Raw genomic sequence first — 24,922 nt, forward strand, 5'->3', positions numbered from 1 at the left:
TATGGCTAGAACAAGCTCAGAATCAAATCTCTCCTTGGCCTGTATTTTTCAGGCTGAAAGCAGGTTGGTTTGTTCATAATGCTTTTTTATAAGTCTGTTTCCTCAGTCATCCTACAGACATTGGTCCAGGCAGACACATACACATTTCCTGGGCTCTAAGCTGGTTGGCAACAAAACAGCAGTAAGCTGGTATGAAAGCCAGAGCCTTTTAAAACAGGTCTCACAGCATCCCTGATCCTTTTAAATATTGTATGGGTAGACTGAATTTAGGTCTGTCTGCACCTAGCAGGTAGGAGCACATTAAATAGCACTCTTGTGTTTGAGTCAGTCCTCCTTGAATGTGAATAATCAGAATTTACTCTGCTCTTGTGATGGTCCTGGCCAGCATACTGTACAATGGCATTAGTACTTCCCACTTTGCTGAAATCTTTACCCGATACCTCCCGGGACTGCACCTGCTATTTTCATAGTAGCAATTCATAGCCGTTCTGCATTTGATGTAGTGCTTCCCTCTTATTTCATCTCCAGCAGCCGAGGAAGGGAATAAATCAGCTCACACAGAGCTCTGAGTAACCAAGTCTAGGCTGCGTTAAGTACCCAGGCTGTCTCAGTTAAAGCCAGACAGGCTATCTGAACGCTGAGCTGCCCCGGGCCGCTGAATGGCTCTAAAGCAGCGGCTGTGCTCCCTCGGCAGCGCAGGAGAGTCCCAGTGCCATGCCAGAGTCTATTTCCAGACACTGCCTCAGAGCATAATCTGTTAATCAAACACAGAGGCCTGGCGAGTCATACACAAAAAGCAATTTCCCTGACCAAAGCAGGCTGCAGTCTCTGAAGGCCTCTGCAGCCCTGTGCTCCCCAGAGGAGTGTCCTTCCCTGAATCCCCTGCTGAGTCATGTCACAGATGGGCAGTGCTTAACTCTTCTTTGGCTGTTCTACCTTTTCAGATAAAGTTTATGTCCTCTGGGCAAGGATCTCAGCTGGAGTATGTTGGTGTAGCTCCACTAAATGGAAGAGGATTTGTACTAAATGGGAGATTCAGCCCTGAGTTTTAGATATACCTCAACCGCACAATTTTGCAATGGAGTAGGAAAAAAACCACCCTGCTAATTGTTGCAGAAAACAAGAGAATTTGAGGGTAAAAGAGATCATTATCTTGTGGTGACTCTTTTTTCCCCTCCCTCTACTCCAGAACTTACTTGTGGTGCACTGAGTGTAGCAGATGCTGCCTTACAATTGTTCAGGAATTACATTTCAGTTTCTCCACTCGATGTTCACCTTAGTGTTTGGTTTCCAATTTCCTCTGCTGTAATTGGAAAAATGACACCTTCAGGAGATGGAGTGTTGTATATCTGACTTCTCCTAACACTAGAGAAGTTTTCCTTGATGCCGGGAGATTAGTAGATGTCTTCTCTTGCAGTTTTCTTACTATGTTTGTGTACTTCATACCACCTTCCGATATGGTTATGTGGCATCGAAGCATTTTGGAAATGTGGATTCTTCTCACGTTCAGTTCCAGACAGGTTTCTTGTGCAAGATTAAGTCTGAATGACTTTTTTAAAATGCTGTAGCACCTTTGGGCTGCAAAAATATATCATAGAAATGGTAATTTCTTACAGATGCTATTGGTTCTAATAGATGTAGTTTTGCAGGGCGGTATCTTTTAGATGGTTTGTTCTGTCTGGCTATAAAGCTGGCTTCAGTTTACTTAATACCTAAAAAGATGCTTTCTTGAAAGTATGCTGATCTATAACTGCTGTAATTCAGTGCACAGCTTGCACATCAGATTGAGGTCTGGCTTGTGCCAGTAGGTCAGACCCTTTCAGAAATCTGCTAACTTATACCCCTTACTTGTATTTCATCCAATTTTAAGTTAATAATCTAAATAGTTTATTAATGCTATGTTTTCTTCTATACATGCCTTCTATATTGACTTTTAAATGTCAATGACGTTTTTTTTTACTTTGAAATTGTTTAAATGCACAGAACAGTCTATTTCATTTTTACTTCTTAAAAATCTACTTTTCTTTTATGTGATTATCTCAGTAGCAGAAGTTTCCAGTCCTGTGGTTTTAAAGTTGGGCTTTAGAGCAAAGGGATGTAAAGAAATCTCAATCTCTTTACTGGATCTAAAACTACTATAAGAATATCCATTTATAGTACAGTCTGTAATAATCATATGTGTAGATCAGGTTCAACGTACTGGTTTTGTAAATTGACGGGACACTTTGAAAAGGAATCCATCAAACAGACTTTGAGGCTAAAGAGACACAAGACTTCTATGCCAAATCCAGTTCTAGGAGACATGCTTCATTTCCACAGAACGCAGATCCGGGTTATTAATTTCTTTGAGAACTCACTGTGTAGAGTACTGCATGATAAGTAGTATATAAAATACATGTATTTTAAAGGAGATTAATTCCATTTTAAGGGAATATTTTGTAACCATGTCTGTCCCTTCAGTGAAGCAATTGATCATTTTTTTCAAAGACTGCTAAATCCTGTTAAAGGTAAAATTAATTGCCCAAGTGAGAATTATTTTTTGCCACTCATTAATTTTCCCAGGTTCAGGAAGCAAGAATCTAGTCAGTACTTATATGTAGAAATTTGCATGATATATGAGAAGTTAAATGTGTGAAGAGTTTTATTTTCATATTTTAAATCATGCCTATCTAATTAAACACCCTCTTGGAAGTCTTTAGAGTTCATAGGCTATTTCTGATGATATGGTGCCTGCTTCCATATCCATGTGATCTCCATGGTGAAAACTGATAGCAGAGATGATGTGGTTTTGTTTTGGCAGAGAGGAGACAGCCCTCTAGTCTCTGTCTACCACAAAGCAGTTTTTAGGAGGGGAGCGGCTTTGGAATCCAAAAGACAAGACAGGACTTGTGTGCCCCCATGATCAAAAGGTGCTTTCTGCTGAGAGTGTGCGGGGGGACGGGAGCCGCATGGATATGTCGTCAGCCCTGGGAGGAGGATGTTCTTACTTCCAGCTGCAGAACCCTTTGTGAGCTATGGGCATTCCGAACACTGGGGCCTCACATACTTGCAATTAAAATGTATAGCCCTCTAAACACTAACTACTGATGCAGAGGTAGCTAGATGACTTGAGGGATTAGCAAAGAGATTTAAGAGACTTGCGTAGCCACAGTGCTGTTTTGGAGCTTAGTTGAATTCCACAGAAATTAGTGAAATGTTTGAGCTCATAGGTTGAGTTCAATTCTCCTATTTTGGTGGGGGAAGCATGAAAAGTCCGTTATCAGCCTTTATTTCTAGATTGCACAAAAATAAGTACGAGTCAATGTCAAATTAAGATCTTCAGAAAGCTGTAGAAGAATGTTTCATGGAATTGCCTCAAAATACTTCAGTGATGTCGTTCATCCAGTTATAAACGTACTGGTCATATGAGTCAGTTTTAGGCTTTAAATATCTACAGAAAGCTGGAAAGTATTCTGATCTGGGATTTTAGATAAGCTTATCTCTGTGGGGGGAGGGAGGGGTGTACTAACGAGTTTGAGTCAGGAGCAAAATAGGTTATGCACATCCTAGGTTTTTGCGCATTTCTCCTGTTCATCTGACTGTCAGTTTGTTAAATGTTAATCATCTTCTGCAGGATAAAAATCAACATGTTTTCTACTCTAATATTTGACCTTTTAAACATTCAGTGTTTTTGATTCAGGATATATTCATTATCCCTTGTCTTCCCAAGTTAGATTGAAAATGCAGAAAGCTAATTAAGAGAATAGATCAATAATGTCAGAATTTCACTGAACTAGCGTACATTATAAAACCCTGACTTACCTGAATCACTGTGTGTGATGGTTTTTCTGGGAGACACAGAAAGTGAGAAAAGAGGGTTGCTAGTGAAAATGACTAAGAAAAGGAGAGATACAAAATCCTGATTAATTTTTTCTTGTAACTTTGTTACAATATTTGTGGCGACTAAAACCTAGGTTTCAGAATGAGAGGGTAAGTAATAGAGAAATGAAGTATTGGAAGAGTGAAACGTTTTCTGCTCCCTGGAGATGTTACATCTTGTGAGATGAGGCCCCTCAGGAATGGATTTTCCTATGATTTCTAAGACATTAGGGATTCCAACCCAGGAAAATAGTGGATGATTTTAAAAAGAAAAGGTCACTTATGTTTGGTATTGGATTACCAAGGTACAAATCAGCATTCGTACCTGGATCCTGATATAAGTTTCTGTGAGCTGTTGGACAGGGTGTTCAATTTTCTGTGCTATTTCATTTTCTCATCTGTAAAGTAAGAATGAGAATGCATCCCTCCTGCTCTCTTCTCTGTGTTTATTGGTACCTGCCCAAAGGATCACATGAACTGTGCCTTGCTGTCTAGCTGTTTACTAATTAATCCAGTAGGAAACCAATCTAAAACTCCTGGATGCCACCATATATAAATAATAATATTGTTCTGTCTTGCACTGTTCAGCTCGGAGGATTGTCAGGAGCAATTACATTCCGCATTATATGTGAGTATGCCAAGACCCCCAGGGTATGCAGGGTTATCTAATTATTCTACTGTAAATAAAACCCAAGCACTGGTTACTGGTATTTACATAGTAATAATCAGGGTTTCTGGTTGAAATGAACAGAAATGTGTTTATCCATGGATGATTTTACTGGTCATGCATACAGTTTACAGATTAAAATCTTTTGCCTGTAAATATAAGTAGAGAATCTGCTGAATTCTCAGACATTATTTTTAGAATGACGGTGCCCTTTCTTGCTTCTGGGCATATCTGTGTAACTGTGCTAGCTCCAGCAGAATAATGTGGTTACGACAAGAGGCAGGATGTGGCTACCAAAAGCCTGTCTCCATTTGTTAGTGTGTTAAGAGTAAAACAAAACCCGCAGTTGTAAAAAGATGACCTGTTAGGATCTTTTTTGAAATCTAGATGGCTCAGCATTTACGCAGTGCTTCCCTTCTTCTCTCAGCCTCATGAAATTAGAGGTTAAAACTTACAGAAGTAGAAGCCTTCTGGGGCCCAAAACTGGAAAGTCAAAGTACAGGCATTTGAGTGCACAAATTCTCTTAATGCCCCAAGTCCTACCTAAGCACCAACGTAGCATCTGATTGACTCCACTGGATTCCTGCCCAGACACAGGGATATACTGGGAGAATGATTTTCCTACACATGCTCTAGGTCATTTTATCCCCTTTGCTGTTAATCAGTTTTTGGTGTTGGGGCACTGACCTAAGCAGACCTGTTAGTGTGACTCAAGGCTATTTCTGCATTTTGAAAAATCAGTAATAGTTATTGTCATTAATAACAGAGAAACCAGATTTGCTTTACTATGCAGTATTTGTTATGTCAAGTTGCTGTCTCCCACTGAAACCGTAAGAAAACGTGGTCGCTTAGGAATCGTAGGTTACATGCTGTCTTGGGACTGACTACACTAGACCTTCTGTATTAGGACTTCAAAAACCTGAAGCATAAAAGCTGTGTCTGAGTACTAGAGGAGCCAAGTGGTTGTACATTATCAGCCAGAACTTCTGTTCTGGTGACAGGTGCTTCAAGGCCTTCCCCATGAACAGACAGGATTTCACAGAATCATCTAGGTTGGAAAAGATCTTGAAGATCATCTAGTCCAACCATTAGCCTAACATTGACAGTTCCCAACTACACCATATCCCTCAGCGCTAAGCCGACCTGACTCTTAAACACCTCCAGGGATGAGGACTCCACCACCTCCCTGGGCAGCCTATTCCAACGCCTGACTACTCGTTCTGTAAAGAAATGCTTCCTAATATCCAGCCTAAACCTTCCCTGACACAACTTGAGGCCATTCCCTCTTGTCCTATCACTTGTTACTTGGTTAAAGAGGCTCATCCCCAGCTCTCTGCAACCTCCTTTCAGGTAGTTGTAGAGGGCGATGAGGTCTCCCCTCAGCCTCCTCTTCTCCAAACTAAACACCCCCAGTTCCCTCAGCCGTTCCTCGTACGACATGTGCTCCAGACCCTTCACCAGCTTCGTTGCCCTTCTTTGGACACGCTCCAGTAATTCAATGTCCTTTTTGTAGTGAGGGGTCCAAAACCGAACACAGTAATCGAGGTGCGGCCTCACCAGTGCTGAGTACAGGGGTAAGATCACTTCCCTGTCCCTGCTGGCCACGCTGTTTCTGATGCAAGCCAGGATACCATTGGCCTTCTTGGCCACCCGGACACACTGCAGGCTCATGTTCAGCTGGCTGTCAATCAACACCCCCAGGTCCCTCTCTGACTGGCAGCTCTCCAGCCACTCCTCCCCAAGCCTGATTTGAATCACGTTGCAGAAGCAGTCGACCCTGTGAAGTGCAAAGTGTGCTGCTGACATTACTCAAGGGGCTCTGGGGAAAATGCACATAGGATGAAAGTAGCAAATGAGAAATATTTCTCTAGCACTCTGAGTAATCACTTTTGGTGGTCCTTATAAATTAATGCCATTTCCTTAAATTACACTGCCTTTGTTAAAAGATCAAGAAGAACTGTTTTCCAGTACAATTTTTGAGACATGAAATTACTTTTGTCCTTGCAGTTGCTTTGTCTTCAGAACATCCTTTTGATTTAAGTGTATTTTTTTTCCTGTGGCTGAACTGCATTGCACTGGTTAAGAAACTAGTTTGGGAAGTCCTTGCACATGTTTGGGTTTGGATTTTGCTGTGTCATGAGTGAATTGGCAGCTGTGAAGTCTGTCAACCAATTTCCATGTCACTGAACTAATATAATAATGTGTTTGCAGGGTCAAGCTGTTGCTCAGCTCTGTTCAACCATTCCCAATGTTACCGTTTTTGGAACAGCTTCATCTTTCAAACATGAAGCCATCAAAGACTCAGTAACTCACCTGTTTGACAGAAATGCAGACTATGTTCAAGAAGTAAAAAGGTAATCTTTTATTTTCCTGAAAAAGGTTTGTATAGCATTTGGCAAAATACTGTGAAAGACACCGGGCTGATCATATTTATGTGAAGAGATTACACTTGTGAGTTTGGGAACTGTGGTTTATTTCAGATATTCCATCTGTCCACTACAAGGGACAAGATAGCGAGCATCTCCCTATTTATAAGCAACATAAGCTTTGTTAGTCCATATTTGTATTTGGACATCTGTTCTGAACAAAGTAAGTGAAAAAGAGTAAAGGTCTTAACAGAAGGATGTACTCCGCTATTATTAGCGTATGTAGTAGCTCACTGTAATGCACTGAGTAAGAAATTTTCAGTGGATCTGTAAGTTATCCAGGTTTTGGAGTTCTCTGGTGTGTTTCTATCTGCCTGGGTTTTTATCCTCTGCCAGGGATTGATATCAGAGCACATGATGTCTGTTTTAATTTCGGATCCTTAGATTTTGTTTGTTTGCATTCAGATTAGAATCGTTCTGTTGCCTTTTGAAGTCATCATGTGTGTTTCTATTTACATGCTTTCAAATACTTTGTTTTCCAATTTGTCTGTTTTTAGATATTGATGTTGATACAGGTGGCAAAACTTTAGAATTGATAAGAAAAATCTTAGTAAAAAATGTCCTTTTGATTTTACTTGTCAGACAGATAAGAATAATGTTTTCCCTTCATCTTATATCTGTCAAAATACTAGATTATGTAGCTGGGCATAAACCAAGAAATTTCTCAAAGGGGCACCCCAAGGTAGTACAGTTGACAGGCTTCCTGTCAAACTTCTGCATTCCTCAGAGTGACATGCAACGTCTCAAAGTCTCTTAGTATGAGGGTTACTAGCCCTCGAAGAGGCCCTTCAGTATACAGCAGACTTATGTCTGAGCTGTTAGCAATCCAGACTGGTGTTGGAGCTGAAAACAGGGTGTCTTGCTACTGTTTCTGGAGCACTCCCAAGGGCTTAAGAGAACATTTGAAGCAATCGATCACAAAGGACGTTTGATATCAAAGGAAGATTTTTTCCATATAGGAAGCTTCACCACAGAAGATAAGACTTGTCCAGCAGATGACACCCCTACCATTTTCTTACAGCTCAGAAGAATTGCCGCACATTTTTCAGCCCTCTGATAGCCTTTCTCTTGGGGAAGTCTCTGTGTGTGTGTGTGTGTGTGTATATATATATGAGTGTTTTGCTGCCCCTGGAAAATTGCTGTAGTGAGGTAAAAACTGAATTCTAGCAATTCCCACTTGACGAACACTGATTTGGCAAGAAAGAACACTTGAAAACATTAGTCAGAGTTCAGCACCAACCTTGGCAGGGGCAGCAGATGTGATGTAAGTGGGTATGGGATGTGGGAGCAGATACAATAGAAATCAGTGCTTAAAAAAAAAAAGGAATAAAGCCCCTCTAACTTCTGATAACTTTATGATTGCAGATAACATTGACTGCTTCTGCCCTTCATCAGGACAGTTCTTCTTGGGACAGTTCCCTGACACCACCCTGCCTCTGTGTAACAGACTGTAACTACTGAAATCAAAAGGAGATCTGGTTATGAAGGGGTGGAATTCTCCTCTGTAAAGTCTGTTAAAATCCCTTTTAGTGATCCTGCATTTTCACATACATTTTTACCTCACCGTAGACCAATGAGGCAGAGAACCAGTGGGTACAAAAGATAAAATGTAGATGCAATAAGCTAGTTTGTTCTTTTTCCTGGTATAGAGGTGCATAGTATTAGCACAATTGATAGTTCTCCTTAAAAATCAGAATTAGCACCCTGCAGAATATGCCAGTACTCTGATTTGTTGCTCAGATCTGTGTATTTTCACTTTGCATTGAAAGAATAAAAAAAACCCCGTAGTGGTAATTCTGAGAATGCTATAAAGAGAGATTGTCTTTTTAAGGAGGCAGTGGGGGGAATAGTGTAGTTGTTTGGTTTGCTGTATGTTAGCTGTATACTATCTGCTTAAGATATTTGGCTGGCCAGCAGGGAGGACAGCTAGCCTGCATTTGCTTGTTGCATGCTGGATTGGGGGGAGTCATAAGAGAAGGGGAAGGCTCTTCATTTCTTGAGGGTTTGTGAGCACGAAAGGGTGGGTCCCTGGTTGAAAAAGGATATTGATAGGAACCTGCTTTATTGCAGGTAACTGGGGTATTCAAGGGAAGAGCTTTCACCAGGGAGCAAAGTCCGTTTAAAAAAAAAAAAAAAATCCAAAACAAAACACCAAACCCCAAACAAATGAACAACAAAAAAAAAACCCAGAGGTGATAGGAATGTGGAAATGTTCCTAGGGGATGAGGAATCAGTTCAACCGTGGAAGCCACCAAAAGCTGTTTGGTTGCAAAGTCATTATTCATTTACAGTGAAAGCTCATTCAGTGGCCTGAATATAAACAATTTATTACCCCACATATGGCAGCAGTACCAAAGAGTAAAGTTGTCTGATTTTGTTGCTGTTTGTAACCAGTGGATGTCTGAGTATCACCTTTGTTTTGTGAGGAAACAGAAAGATGCATTACAAGCCATAAAGCTTTACCACTTTGTGACTTCTGGTTGCAGTTGTACCACTGCAGAAGGCATGGGCATCAGGGGCTGAGTGTTCCTGGGCATTAGATGCCCCTTAAACCTTTGACAGTCTCCAGGTTGCAATTTTCTTTTAGTGTCTGCACCAGTTATTTGCATAATTGTTTAAGAGTATTAATCAGGAATTTACTACTGCTTGGCTGTTGACTTGGTTAGGAAGTAGAATATTAGACTTAGATCAGACTAGTGATAGGACTTTGCAGGCTGATGTTTTGCCAGAAAAAAAGAACTAAATCAGGATATTTGGATGTATTTTTTTTTTTCTTCAGCATCATATTGACATTGCATTCAGAAAGCTGTTTGTTGAAAAATTATAAATATGCCAACTATTTATTGAAACAGTATAAATACTTTCTGCTTTCTATAATATGGCCTGATTGTATCCTTAGAGCTGGATTTCTAGCTCTTGGTAATTTTTCTTTATGCTTGATTTAACTCTGATATCTAGTTGATACAAAGTCTGAAACAGAAGACTCTTTAAATAACTTTACAAGGACATCATTTTATCTGAGAAGAACTAGGATAAGATCTCTTTCTTTACGAATTCAGAAAAAGAATATAAGATGTGAATAACAAAAAAGTCCTTTTTCTCTGACATTCATTGACCAAACAAAAGACATTCTCTTACATTTGCATTCACTCAAAAAGAACTTTACCACCTCTTTTTTTGATAATATAATTTTACTGAAAGCCCTCAGAAGGGGAAACAAGATGGTTTCCCACTCTTCTAAGCCTGAAGGGTGTAGGTGGGCTAGCCCAACAAGCTTACATTCCAGCACTGAATGAGTTTGAATTGTCTTTTGATGAGGAGAAAGTTTTCATGTAGTTAAAGCCTCAGCCTTAGAGGCCTTTCTAAAGTACCTGGAAAATGTTAGTATTATGTTAACAATCAGCCTGTATCATGCTGGCTGACCAGTCCTGTGGCTCTTACTGCAAAGTGAGGTTTCTTTCTTGCTTTTTAGAATCTCGACAGATGGCGTAGATATTGTTTTGGACTGTCTTTGTGGAGAAAATACTGGGAAAGGCCTCAGTCTTCTCAAACCACTTGGGACTTACATTTTATATGGTGAGTGGAAAAAGCCAGGTACATATTTCAAAACTAAAGATTTACAAAGCTTAAAATCTCTTTAAATCACCCATACCACTCCTTCCAGAGCTGGAGGCCACAGTGTTATGCTTTCTCAATTTGACTATTTCTAATGAAGGATTTTAGTGAAGCTGAGCATGGACTAAATTATTGAAAAACAATAGGTAATACAAAGAAGCTCTTAATAAAAATAAAAAAAAAAAATCCAAAAGTGAAACTGAACATATATTTCAGATTGTTAAACGTTATTGGGTGATACAGGAGAAATGTAGGAGAAAGCTTGGATTTCTTGTTCTACACACCATAGGAATCGGTATGGCCAAGGAAACTGTAATATAGTTGTTGTGGGAGGGAAACTTGGAGAAGGATTTCAGGAAGAATGCTATAGTTTTTATTTGACATGACTTTGAGGAATTCAGGCCCAGGCTTCTGTTCACAAATTTCCATTCATGTAGATGGACTGCTCCACAGAACAAGTAAACATGTCTTTCCTGTAGTTCTGCCAGGTTGCCATGCTGTGTGTTGCTAAAGCAGGCCAGGCTTCTGTAGGAGGACAGCTGAAGGGATTGCTAAACTTTTGAAATGAAGAATATATCTGTATCGCCATGGAAGGTGCAGTGGCATCCTGGATAAGCATACCTGCTTCTTTGGGCTTTCATATGGCTAGCAGAGTGGCAACAATGAACGCATTGTCACTTGGGGATCTGCCTGGACTGTACAAGCCAACCTGGTTGCCTGTTTGTAATGAAGTCCCTGCCAGTGAATTGTCATTACGTTTGTTAACAGGTTGTAGTGTGCAGACATATGTGTTCACATGTGTAGTGGTCAGATAAATGTATCTTTTACAGATACAGAGAAAGGACACTTGTGTGGTGGTCACTGCTAAATAATAGCGTATCAGAGACAAACGGCATTTTAATGCAGAGGAGAGAGCTATAGAAGAGTTTTTGGTCTCAAGATGCCTAGTAGCACTTAACCTGTTCCTGGTTTTGGAAGATTTGATAGACTGTTTTGTCATCTCAGAATACCTATGAACTTGTAGGGCTCAATCACCTGGGCCTCTGTTATTTATTCCCAAAGTATAAGGGTGTCTACTAATACCTTTTAAAACTTGGGAAACATATTTTTTTCTTAAATATGCATTGTGGAAATGATTTTACGTGTAATAAATGGTCTGCCTGTCAGCATGTACTAAGTTGTGTGTGAACGTACTTACTTTTTACAGGTTCATCTAACATGGTTACTGGGGAGACAAAAAGCTTCTTCAGTTTTGCAAAATCCGTAAGTGTCCCAGTGCTGTGATTCTGCTCTTTCCTCTTAACTTCAGTCTTTTCTGTAGCATTTTCATCTTTATCGTTCTCATTTATCTCAGATATCAGAAGTTGTTACTTCTGATGTTGCTAAAGAGAGTGGTTTTCTAACTGCAATGTGGTCTGATGTGTTTTCTTCTGATACAACAGCTAGACAGGAATTGGATCTGTGTGCAGTGCATATTTAAATTGTTAGCTCTTAGACGTATATCTCTTTTACAGCTAAGTTTAAAGTTAGACTGCATTATTTATTTACTTATGGCAGGATATCATATCCACGGATATGGATAACTGTACCCTGTAGGTTCCTCATATCTGAAAACAGTGTTGGGACAGTGTGGTGAATTAAAGGAGATGTTGAAGGAGATATATCTCTTAAGATGGGGCTTGTGTCCAGTCATTTTCAGCTTTTCAGAAGTTAGTTCCATATAGAAATGCATTTTTCAATTCTCCATGTTCAAGTGACACCAAAGAGATAATGATGTTGTATTTGTTTCCGAATTGATAATGTGAACAGATCCAAAATTCAAGTGTTAAATTTTTTTCTTAATCTTCCTTCAACAACAAAAATCTGCTCAGAAATCCTAGAGATTGACTAAGGGACAAATATATCAAATAAACTGCTGGTGAGAAATAAATTAACCAGGAGTGAAAGTGATTCCTTCAGACAAGAAAAACAGAGGGAGAAATCTTGACTGAAGATCTGTCATACGCTCTTTCTGCCAAGAGCTCATTTACAGCTTCCAGCAACAACTCCTTCCCAGGAGAAATTAGCTTAAAAAGTCTCTATGTAGTTGAGAACAAGATAAGTCAAAGACTGTAGCAAGAAGCTGTTGTTTGCCTCCTACATTTTCTTAATGGTTGTAGTGGCATGATTTTTGTTATTGTCATGTGTTTGTGAACTTAAACAAGATAATCTTTACTTCACAGCCTTTTTACTATTAATATAAACATATGCAGATGTGTATAATTCATAGGGTAGAGTGACCCAACGAAATCGATTTTAAACTGAAATGTTTTTCAGATAGTACTGGTATTTATTGACTGAATAAATATGAACAAATTGAATTAATTAAAAAAGCATATAAAATCTTGTATAAAAGTAGAACTAGTTTCTTTATGTAATTATACTGCAAAACTAACTCATCAAAATTGCATGAAAATTTTAATTAAAAATTGACCCATTCAAATAAAACTTGCTAGGAGGTGGGATCTCCATCTCAAGGATGCCCTTGGGCTAAATGAGATAAAATAATTTCATTAGATATTATGAGGCTTGCTCAAATATCACAAATGTAATAATGGGTGAAGAGTAAATGGAAACTGATAAGCAGTGCATCGTTTCCTTGGCTTTGAGAGAAGAATAATAGTCAAGAGTTGCCTGTGAACGTTTGGGAAGCTTGCATGGCTCTCTTAAGATAACAAAGAATAGCAGAAGAAAGGAGGTCCAAATTCTGTACTTCTAGACCCACATCCTAAACCCAGATCTGTTTACCATTCTTGGAACACCCTAATCTCATGCAACACATGTCTGTGTTTTATATCCACATGTCAGTCAGCTGCATACTTTTTTGCCTTTTCCTTAAATAAAACCTTTACTGCTTCTCTTGGCTGTTGTTCAGATCTGACAGATGAGTAGTGTATCACATCTGCCCAGATAGTTTTCTTGTGAAGTTTCCTATACATTTCTTGAATAATGTTTTTCTAACCTGCTGTTGTTTATTGCTTTCCAGTGGTGGCAGGTTGAGAAAGTAAATCCTATCAAGCTCTATGAGGAGAACAAAGTCATTGCTGGATTTTCCCTGTTGAATCTACTTTTCAAACAGAATCGAGGTGGCCTGATCAAGGGTGTGATGGACAAACTCCTAAATCTATATAACAATAAGAAGATCAAGCCTGTGGTTGATTCATTATGGGCTTTGGAAGAGGTAGGAGCAAAATTCTTTCCCCATTTTGAAATGCCTGAAATACATGCACTTTTAGATGTGAAATTAGATTTAAATATGTTTTCTAGTTATTAATATATTCTGCTTTTTAGTTTGTGCACAAGTTAACTCCAAAGCCCCTGCTATTTAGAAATTCCATGATTCAGAGTTATCAACACATTTCTCTAATAAATATTTCTGGAGTTTCAAATGCTCTGTGCAAAGTTCTTGAAAATACTAATAATGTGGGTTTTCAATCTTAGAAAATTGTTTCTGTTTCCTAAGTCATGACTAACAAGTGTGGTGTGAAATGCAGACATTATCATTGAAAACAACTTAAAATCTATTCTGAGGAAAAGATCTAATACATAAGCTTTAGTTTCAGTGTTATATTTGTGCTAGCAAACCTTGGAAGGTTTTCAGGAAGTTACTGAAAATGTATCACAGGCAGTCAAATCAGAAATCACTTTTAAGGTAAGTTACGTTTGTGGAGTGTGGATTTTTTGGTTCTTTTTTTCCTTCGAATTGCTCAGCTCTTCTTAGACATATAAAGAAACTAATATGATCATAGCCTGGCCAATTATAAGCCCCTTCACCAGAGCACTATTTCTGAGACCTTTATACTTAAGATGCTGAAAAATGGACGTAAGTATTTTTGGAGGTGTGAACAGACATCAACATATAAACAAACAGCATGATTATAGTAGCACTGCCAGATTAATATTTGTTTCATGTGTTTGTGAACTGCACTGAGCCAGACACATCACTTAAGATGATGATCTGTAAGAGCTCTGCTGAATGTGGATTGTGGTTGTATCGTTGTACGGTTGCTGTTCAGAAGGTGCTGTGACAAAATTCTGTCTGAGCACGTTAGGTGGTGTTACCATGCATCCATGAGGAAATAGTAACCATCAGAGTTAGTAAAATACAATATTATTAATGTATTAAGATTTTGAATGCCCTGTGGGCAGGGGTCTGAGCCCAGCGTGTTGTTCGTTATTCGAGTGGCATTATAGCACCCCCACTGTCATGGACACAGGTAAGATATTGTGAGTTGTATGGCGGGATGCCTCAGCCTGTGACAGTTCTTGGAGCAGGATGCATTGCACCTTCACTGGGGCTTGTATGTGCCTGGGCCAGCTTATGTGACAAGGCCTGTACTGCCTTAGGTTGTGCTAATGTCTCCCCGTGCTATCATTACATCTGTCTCAGTGTACCCCAACATGCCACTCTGTGTGGTACAGCAGATGCAAACAGTCCAGCATGATATGGGCTCCGTTTGTTCCTCTCCAGCAAAACAGAGGAATGACAACTTCCCCAGGAATCTCTTCCTGTTTCTCTAAAACATCCACCTGAGGCCACACTGTCACTGACAGCAACCCAGTAACACCTCGGGCTTTTACCAGCAAGTGGCATGGGAGTGCCTAATTCTCACCATGGAACTGCTTAAGGGAAGTCAGATGTTGTGATAAAGAGCAGCTGGCTCAGGCAAGACACAATCCTCTGCTATTGTCTGAAAGGGAGGGAGCCCTTTGAAGAGCAGTGTAAAATAGAAATGGGATCAGTTCTAGGTTTTTGATGTGGGTTTTTCTAAACTTAATAATTAAATAAGCTTAGGAGGTATTTTAAAAGTTTTAAGTGGCACAAGTCTCTAGGCATTCTGCAATTTCTGTGTTCATGTAAGTATGTACTTTCCATGTATTGGTAAGGAAAGGATAATTAAAATAGTAACAGTAGTTTAAAAAGCCTTGATCAAGGACATAACATGAAAAAATTACATGCAGCAGGCTGATCTTAATAGTCAACATGATGGGAATTTGTTGGAAGACTTCTGTTTGATAACATTTCATCTTAACATTTGGCAGTAACACGCACCATCCCTACCGGTAGATTGTGAAATGTGTAAATACATCTGTTAAAAAGCACAGTCTAGAAAACTACAGCTCATTTATCATGCCTGCTCACTTTCCATGAGCTATCTGGAAACTTACGAAGGAGATGTCTGGCTAGTATCTGCAGGGGTATAACAGTGCTAGAGGTGTCCTTAATCAATTGCAAAGTATTACTGAAATATTACTCATTCAGGGCACTATCATTCTGGGGATATATTTTTGTGGGTATAAAAATATCTGAGGGCTGACTCTCAAGTTAATAAGATACACAGAAAAATGTGTCATAGCTGAGGACTAAATGGAACCAGACTGAAGAAAGGTTGGTGTGTATTTTTGTTCTGTTTTGGGAGGTTTCTTATTTTAACTCCATAGCTCTAACATCTCCCCCCTTCAGAGTTTGACACTTGATTGCTTTTCATTTCCTATTGAGTAAGCCTGATTTTTTCCAAATGTCCGCTTTTATTTGACAGTTCTCAGTAGTCTTCATGGGAGACTAAGCCAATATGACCAATTTTTACCATTGATGTTTTCTGAGGAAATCTGACCCATAAGAGCACTGAGAATAAATGTTTAACTAGAGATTGTCAGAAAGGTAGACTCCCTGCATGGCATTTGAAAACGAATGACTGAATGGTTTTCTGTGGAAGAATATCACCCTCTCCAGAGGCTCACGGGAGAATCCATTTGTCCTCTGACTAGTAATTTTGTCATAGAGATGAGCTTGAATCCAGTAAGTGACATTCAAAATGAAAATACTTTTAAGGAAAAAAATCTCAGAGGAGTCTTAACCATGGGACACCTTTCCAAACGTTTAATGTTAAATACCTGAATGCATCATCACATACATAAAAGTTTTGATCTATATATGAAAGGTATATCCCCAAAACATTCCTTCAGCTTGCTTTATTTACTCTGCATCTGCATTTGTTTTCATGTATTCCTTCTTTGTGCAAATATCAATTCACAAATTAATATGGACTCTCTAAAGCCAACATGGAAGACACCTGGCTTTCTTCCAAAACTGTATTACAGTACAAATACTTACCTTTTCAATCCTGTATCAGTTGCCGTAGCCATCTGTATATCAGAGCTGAAAAGCATCTTTGCGGTCTTAGAAGACAATGAGTTGTATTTACAGTGGTATTCCCTTTTGCTGCTTAAGGCTGGTTGCTACAGGACCACTTCCTTGCATGATAACCTCAGAATTGAGGGCTTTAAGTTCTAGTCCTTGTGAGAACAGCCAGAGAAAGGTTTTGTGTCTGTTTTAATAGGTCTCCGTGAACTGTGTAAAAAAGATTTCATTGTTCTAAGAGCCTGGTATGGTTCCTTGAACAGCATTTATTTCTTAATACGTTCTGCAGGAGGACACAGTTTGAATTTAAAAGAATATACTGATTAGAGAATATTGTAATTGCAGTGAAATTTTGCTTTTTAAAGTGTTTGAAGTGGCAGTAATACAGAGTTTAGGGAAAGGTATTAGATGCCTGTTTGTCTATCACATAGTGTATGTTAAGTGATGTCTAGTTGGCTGTCAAATAATATTCAAGATAGCACTGTTCAGAAATTATTAGGCAGACTTAGCTTGATACTATTCCTGTTGATCAATAAAGGTTTGTCTGAGTGTCAGTGAGATCATTCTAATTACAATCCCTTATGGTGTTCTGATCTCTCTTGTTTTAGGGCCTCATTTGAAGGCCATGAAAATCAGTGGAAGAGCTCCTAGTTTCACTGGCCTTTTTTTTAGGATGAGGATTGCCCTAACTCTTCAGTACAGGCTGCTTAAATGAGTTTACCAATTGACTGAAGAGAGAGTAGGACAGAATTTATTCTGGATGGAAACTTAGAAATTACTTTTTCTTCAGTGCATCAGATTATTACTGACATAAGGGAGATCAGGATCTAGAATATTGACTACTGCTATGGAGCAAAACTACTTGTATTGCTGTTATCTGTTGGTGTTGGCTTGGGAAGTGTAATTTTTATCTCATTTACATCCATTAATCCTAGTAAAGTCAAGTCTGTTCTTAAGTAGGCCATTAGAGCCACTTTATGAAGTTAACGTAAGAAAGATTTAACTGAAAGACAGTAACAAAATGCATAGATACTTTAAAATGGAAATCTAACTGGGGAATTACTCATCGTGAGATGCATGAAGTCATACAATAAATTAGCTGTTGAGATATCTCACTGTTGTACAGTTGTTTATGCATTCAAGTGTTTAAAAGATGAGATAATTTATAGATGGTGCATGCTTAAAATGCTGTTCTGTAGTAAAAAGCTGATTGCCTTGTAAGATTGCATTTCATTACAAATAGTAGAGTTTAAAACAGAATTAGTATTCAGTGAATATTTGAGCTTTGTGGTTGCTTCTTTGTTAGTAACTACTTATCTAATCCTTAATTTGCAGTAGTCACTCTTCTTCGTACTGATTAATTTGTAGCGTGCATTTATGCATTAGCATTCTCCTCAGGGTCTGTGAATCTTTGGCTTTGCAGAGTAGACAATTCTAGATTAAAAGCAGGATGAAAACTGAAGGTTCTTAACCTAGTGTATTGAATAAAAATGTACACGTTGCACTTTTAAAATTGTTTTCTTCAGCTTTTTATAATTGCAAAAGAAAATATGTAGTCAAGGGAGAACGGGTAATTGATACAGAAGCTATGTGTACCTTTAGTGATGTACAGCAGTTCACAGGAGCACTGATAGCATGGAAAACAAAACTCACAAATTCTTGCACGTGAACTGCCAGTCAGGAAGGTGACAGCGCAAAATATGGTCCGTGTCATCAAAATATCTTAGGCCCCTTTCCTCACGCTAGACTACCTGCTTCAAAAAGGGCTCCCAGTATGTCAGAAAGTTTTCAGACTTGGGCTATTTTGGTCCATATGGATGACCAGTGAGACTATGGAGAAACATCCTGACTGCAGATCTGTGCTGTGTACCAAGGATTCGGTCCATTCTTGTCAGGAGTGCACTGTTACATATTAATAATGGTATCAAAGACCTGTACTGCCTTAAGGCCGGTAAGAATGATGAAAATGTTGAAACCTGTGGAATAGAGTTGCTACTTAATCTTAAAAAGTAAGAGGATAATCTGATATTATTACAAGATCAGGCCAGTACCTTATAGTAGGCACTAAATGTCACCCAATGTCATTGTATTGTAGTGATAACGTAATAGTGTCTTCAGCAACTCCTTACTTAGCAAATAACAGCGCAACAACTGCAGCCCAGATCCAGGAATATACTGTGGCTCTCAGCTGTGATTGAGCTCAATGGAATCAAGGCACTAAATACATTTATGGATCAAGCCCTGTGGATCTTGGTATGACTATCAGAGGACTCTAGTGATGTGCCTCATAGAATATTGTTGGCTGGAAAGAGCCCTGCACCTTTAATTTAGTTTGTAAGGATCACTGCACTATCAGTCACTGTTTGGTTTTGGCTGAATAATTGAGAGATGTTGCAGGTCTAGCTGTAAATACAGTTTTTATACAAGTGAGATTTCCTTGTCTTGTAGACAGAGCTTTTCTCTATAGTAAATTGCTGAGGAAAAACCAAACTGTTTTTAAGAACCTAAACCTAAAGGAGTACAGTGCAAATGATTACATTATAGTAACATTATAGAATACCTGCTGATACAATAATTTTCTTTAAAAGAAACCTTTTCTCACATGTTGCTGTTCTCGCATACTTTTTGTTCTCTGCGTTAGCTTTCAATGTTATTAGCATGCAAAGGAAAGCAGTAGAAACCTTACATCAAAGATCACAGCCTTATCAAGCTGCAATCCAGTGACAAGCACTGGACAAAGGAACACTTTCAATACAGAATTTATAGTGTGTTTTGGAGAGGGCAAACTCATCACAATATGTCTGGTTTTAGCACTGCTCTGTGGCTTCAAAGGATTCAGGTGCTATAAACCTGGTTTCTTCCACTGAACTCATCTTCTTGTATAAATAACTATCTCAGTGCATGCTTTTAGATATCGATAATATCAACAATATTCAGGGCTGAGGGATGGGAAATCTCAAACCCATGATAGCAGAATAATAACTGAACCCCCTAAAGCAGAGACTTTTAATTTCATCAAAAGTTATTCATGCCTTTCACTGATCTTAGCTTTAGGGGGAAAAGCCTTTAATGTGTGTGTGTGTGTATGTGTGTATATATATATATAGTAAGACATAGAGAAAATTGACCCATTAGTTACTCTTAACATAGAGGGCAATCTAATAATATCACATTAGGCTGGTACCTTGTAATGAATACTAAATGCCATCTTGTGTCTATTTTATTTTTCTTCAAGTGATAATATAATAATGACATGTGCAAGTTTTCCTCTTTTCTGCTTGATGAAGACATTCTTCAGCTGAACAAACTACACCTTTTTTGAAGTGTCTTCTATAGCATTTAGAATCTGTAATTGTTCCTCAAGATAGGCAAAATAATCTAGAGTAACATGATAAAAGTGGAAGTTCATTTATAATCAAAGTAATAACCCACCCTGAAATACAGAAAAGAATAATTTTTTCATAAGCATAATCCAGTTTACTTTGCAGTATTATATTGTAGAAGGAGGGAAATGTAACTCATTCTGTGTGAACTCCCACAAGCATATCGGTGTTTCCTTTGCTATGATCGCTCCTCTAGCGTTACAGTGAAGAGTCTGCTTGTTTTGATGCTGTGAATATTTCTCTGACAGTACTTCATTTGCAGTTGTTCATGAGCTGTTTTCCTGATTTACAGGTATTAGCTCTGCATATATACTGTCCTGTGATACTGCCTTAGAACTCCCTTTGTTCTGATGCGTGAGATTATTCCCTTTGACTGTGTAAAATAAACATCTGTAGTTCAAAGTAAATTTAAATGTTTTATCTGTACATCACCATTGCTTCTTTGTATACAAACAAGTCTAACACAAGTTTAATACAAGCTTCATGCAGATATCAAAGCATACAAAAATGCAAGGAGCTATGTCTTACTGATGTAACAGGTTTCAAAATTGAGATGTGGGGAAAACAGACTGAGAAGCAAAACCTGAATAATTCAGGGTAGCTTGTTTGTATGTTCACAATCAAATTATGCACAGTTCTAGGCCAAAATATCTTTCAAATTTTGGTAAGAGTAAGGGGAAAACTATTCCACATGAATTTTACCTCACCGACATTAAATGTAATGAACACAAGTTCTAAATGAAAGAAAACTGAGCCATGAATAAGGTGATTTTTGCAAAGAATTTTTACCAAGATGCTTATCTGAAGTAAATATTAAATAAAACTCCAAATAATTTCAATGCTATATGCTTAGAGGAATAAAATATACCTTGAAAGTACTGGAGATTAATTAGGTATTGCAATATTTTTCCCTCTAAACCATTGCGTATACCTGATTATGGGATCCTCTCTGCTCTTGCATGAATTACGTTCCTACTAAATGCATATATAATTTCATTTACATTTTTTCCCCATTTAATGCTGTTTAACAGGACTTGATAGTCATAATTCATTCTACCCTTCCTAACTGTATCAGCAAGTGATGGCATAACCCAGTAGTCTCTTTGGCTTCACCCACTGTTGATGGCAGTGTAATGTGATTATGATTTGATTAAGAGTGAGATATAAAGAAACAAGGCAACTTAGATATAGGCACTGTGGCTCCATAATAAGGCCTCAGATACATGATATTAGCTATGATTACCGCAAAATCAGGTTGGGTAAATGAGCTGTTTTAGGAAACTCAGGCTTCACTTGTTAAGTCTGATAAGTACGTAAGCAGAAGTCAATTATTTTCAATTGCGATATATTATTCATAAACACTGCATGAAATTCAAGCTACATGAATGGAATTTAATTAAACGAGTAATTTATTTCAGCTCTATGCTTTCTTTTATGTTCTTTACAGCTTCTGAAATTTAGCTTGTTTCATCTAGCCTGCCAGTTGAATACCTGTTTAAACAATTTTGCCATCTTAGAGTTTTCGGAATGTTTCTTCATGCATGCTGGGAATATTCATGCCATAATACTCATTTAATAGATAAATAACGAGATGGTGGATATCTTCACTTGCCTGATGCTACGCAGCACGTTAGTGGAAAGATCATGGATCAGCCTGAGAATCTCTTCAGTTCTGGCCTCTAAGAGCCAGGGCCCTGGGGTGTGTCTCAGCATATTTGTGAGCCTTTGTGATTCATGCGGTCATTGGGGGCTCTAATCTCAGAATGGTATGTGTTCTACCAAATATCAGTAAGCTGTTCCATTTCAGGGGAATGATATCTTAATGTTTTGGAATGAAGTAGCAGACATGGAAAAGTATTTTGGCAGTATTTCTGATTAACATTGATTCTGTGTTCAAATGTTGCTGTCACAAAGGTTAGAAGCTGCCTGGTGTGAGACTAAACCTCTCTCAATTAACATAAATACAGCCTGCAGCTACAGCACTTTCCTAATCTACTTAGTAAGAACTCTGCTAAGAATTAATTAGTTATGGAGATACACAGGCAAAAAATTCTTTTCTGGAAGGCATGAGACACTGGAAGTTGCAAGTGCAGTGGTGAGTCATGATACATGTTTCTGGGTCAGGACAGATTGTCATTTCTATTTGCCCTTGTGTTCCACAGAGATAATAGCTTCCTGTAACTGCAGGCCAAAGGAAAACAACATGAGACTTGGTTTCTGATTGGTATGTGAGGGCAGGGGGAGAGAGGCAGGAAAATAATACAGGAAGCATTGATAGATTCCACTCAAGAAAGTGTGCACTAGTAAAGATAAACCAGTCACGTGCTTCCAGTTAAAGCATGTGGGGAAAAACGGATTTGTCAGTTATTAGAAAAAGTAAGAACAAACCTGTTAACGTGGAGCAAGCTGCTGATTACTGTGAAGAAGCAGTATTTTACAGGCGTAGTCTGCTTACTGTATTAGGTGGCTTTTGAGTAATGAATTGGCACGCATCCCTTACGTATTGAGCTGATACGGCAGTACTATACCTGTGCAAGAAAACAACCAGAGTGCTGGTTAGGGAAAGCTTTACCAAAGCAAAGGGGATATACTTTAGGCATCAAGGACACCTTTAAAAAGATCATGTGTGCATAACTCCAGGAGATAGAGTATATTTCTGTGTTTATCTTGAATGTTTAACATGTTTGTTTTATGCTTCGTTTGTGCCCTAGAATTTAAGCTGTTCTCAAGAGTCAGAAAAACAGTTTTGTGGAGTCATTTCTCTAGTCAAAAACAATTTCTAGACTCTTCGTGAAGTGTTAGAAAACAAAAGCTACTTGCTCTTATACCCTTGAACCAAGCATGCTTCAATCCATTCCTTTTTATATCTGCCTGGTAATGCAGTGAAATATCTGCCTCCTTCTCCCAGTCTTGCATGCAGGTTGATTAAATATATGCCAATACATTACATCCACCAGCAGAAATAATTTAAAATGGATTCTAACAGAAAGTTTACTTTATCTCCTGTTCTACAGGGTTGGTAGTACCACTAACTGGCAAGGAATTCTCAAGATTTGGAACAGTGAGTGTTTTCTGTCACTCAGAAATAACTATTGGATGCCATAAATGAAAAACACTAGATAAATAGCAGGTACTAAAGGGAAAATTTTAGACCCTAAGTTTTCAAGGATGCATTTAGATGCTATTTCATTCTTGTGCTGTGCGCTCTTACCTTGTCTAGTTTAAGCCACACAGCCTGTGAATGGAACCTAGGATTTTCCTCTGTGTCAAAAAATTCCACTCACGCTTCTTTGTTAATTAGTTGACTGGTTTGGAAAGAAAGCTCTTGGTTGTTCAAGTTGAACTGGCAGGGACTGCTAATGTGAGAAATTCAGCTTTTCTCCCAGGGTATCATGAAGGAGAAGTCTGAGGTTTGTGTTAACAGTTCCTACTGATTGTTTTCATTCTCTCAAACTTTTTTGGTCTCAGTTCAAATTTAAAAAGATGTATTTTCCCAGGTGCTAAGGATTTTAAAAAAATAGAAATACTGAAGTCTACTTCATGATGTTGACAGAGCTGAGAGATGTCATCCTTATATGTCTGGCACAATAAAGAATACAAATAATTAAGATTCCTCCTGCCTTTGAAACCTTTCCATTTTCAGACTGGGAAGAAATCCCTGATGATTTTGGATGAGGTTTTGGCCTCTGATTTGCAAAAAATCAAACTCATTATTTTGGGGTTTTTTCCTGGCTATAACCTACGAGTGTAATACTTCTTTAGTCAATTAATACCTAGAAAGCCATTTAAGAAGTTACTGAAAAGAATCAAAAGGAAGTGGGAGATAAGAATAAGGAAAATATCTCTCTATATTTAAATGTGATGGGTCCATTTTGTATAAAGATGCTGCATTGTCAGCATTGGTCCCTGTGTCTACCTTCCATGACTGACAGTGAGCAGAAAGGTTAATAATGCAGAAGGAAGGAGATGCTGTCAGAGACTGCAGAATTACTGTGGTGAGAAACATCAGTAGATACTATGCCTTCAGCATTTCTGCTCTATATTCTAGCTCACGTTTTTCTGCTCTTGGGGATTTTGGGTGCTTGGCCTATAAAGAGATGACATTGACATAAGCTTTTAGCTATAGTAGAAGGATGTTTAGTTGTTAGTATACACAGAAGTCTAGTAAATGAAATCAATTGGGCCTTTCTGGTTTTAGAAGTACCTTTCTAAAGTAAACATTCTAGCTCTTCTCCTGGGATCTGCTTATCAGTGTATCTATGTAACAGTAACCAAAGAAAAAGTAAATTATTAGTTCCATCAGCAAACCCAAGTTTGTCTCTCACCAACTCATCATGTTAATGACCAGTTTTGGCAGACTGGTAGAATCTTTGGAAATCTCATGAGCAGTAGCACAAAATTAATCTCCTGGGTTGGTTTCATTTTTATTTTTGTTTTATTTTCATACTAATAGTCTATTTAGGTTACTAGATTCTCTTTTTTACAAAGACAAGTTTTGTGTTCTATTTCATACAAAGTTGCTGATATCCCAAAAAAAGCACTTATTACTCTTCTAGATAAGAGATTTTTGTAGTTTTAAGTAGATAATCTTCTACATAGTGACCAGATGATCCATTGCTGGTGTTGATTGTAATTAGGAAGGACAGTTGAATATTAAACTTCATGAGCCAGTGTATTGCAGCGTTTGGGTCCTACCTTACATACCTTGAGATTTGTTACTGGATCATCACAGCATGGACCAATTCATTACTCTCTAGAGAGGAAGAGAATGAATATCCCAGCCAGTGGAAAC

General features: G+C 38.4%; 1 protein-coding gene across 1 annotated transcript in view; it reads left to right on the forward strand.

Moving 5' to 3' along the window:
* VAT1L (vesicle amine transport 1 like) overlaps window positions 1-24,922 on the forward strand; it is a 64,163-nt gene that overhangs the window by 15,927 nt on the left and 23,314 nt on the right. Inside the window, exons 4-7 of the mRNA XM_074881676.1 lie at window positions 6,737-6,879; window positions 10,424-10,527; window positions 11,774-11,829; window positions 13,592-13,786. Coding sequence (XP_074737777.1) covers window positions 6,737-6,879; window positions 10,424-10,527; window positions 11,774-11,829; window positions 13,592-13,786 — 498 coding nt within the window. The remainder of the gene's footprint in view (window positions 1-6,736; window positions 6,880-10,423; window positions 10,528-11,773; window positions 11,830-13,591; window positions 13,787-24,922) is intronic.

Source organism: Strix uralensis, chromosome 12, assembly GCF_047716275.1.
Source record: "Strix uralensis isolate ZFMK-TIS-50842 chromosome 12, bStrUra1, whole genome shotgun sequence".
Lineage (NCBI taxonomy): Eukaryota > Metazoa > Chordata > Aves > Strigiformes > Strigidae > Strix > Strix uralensis.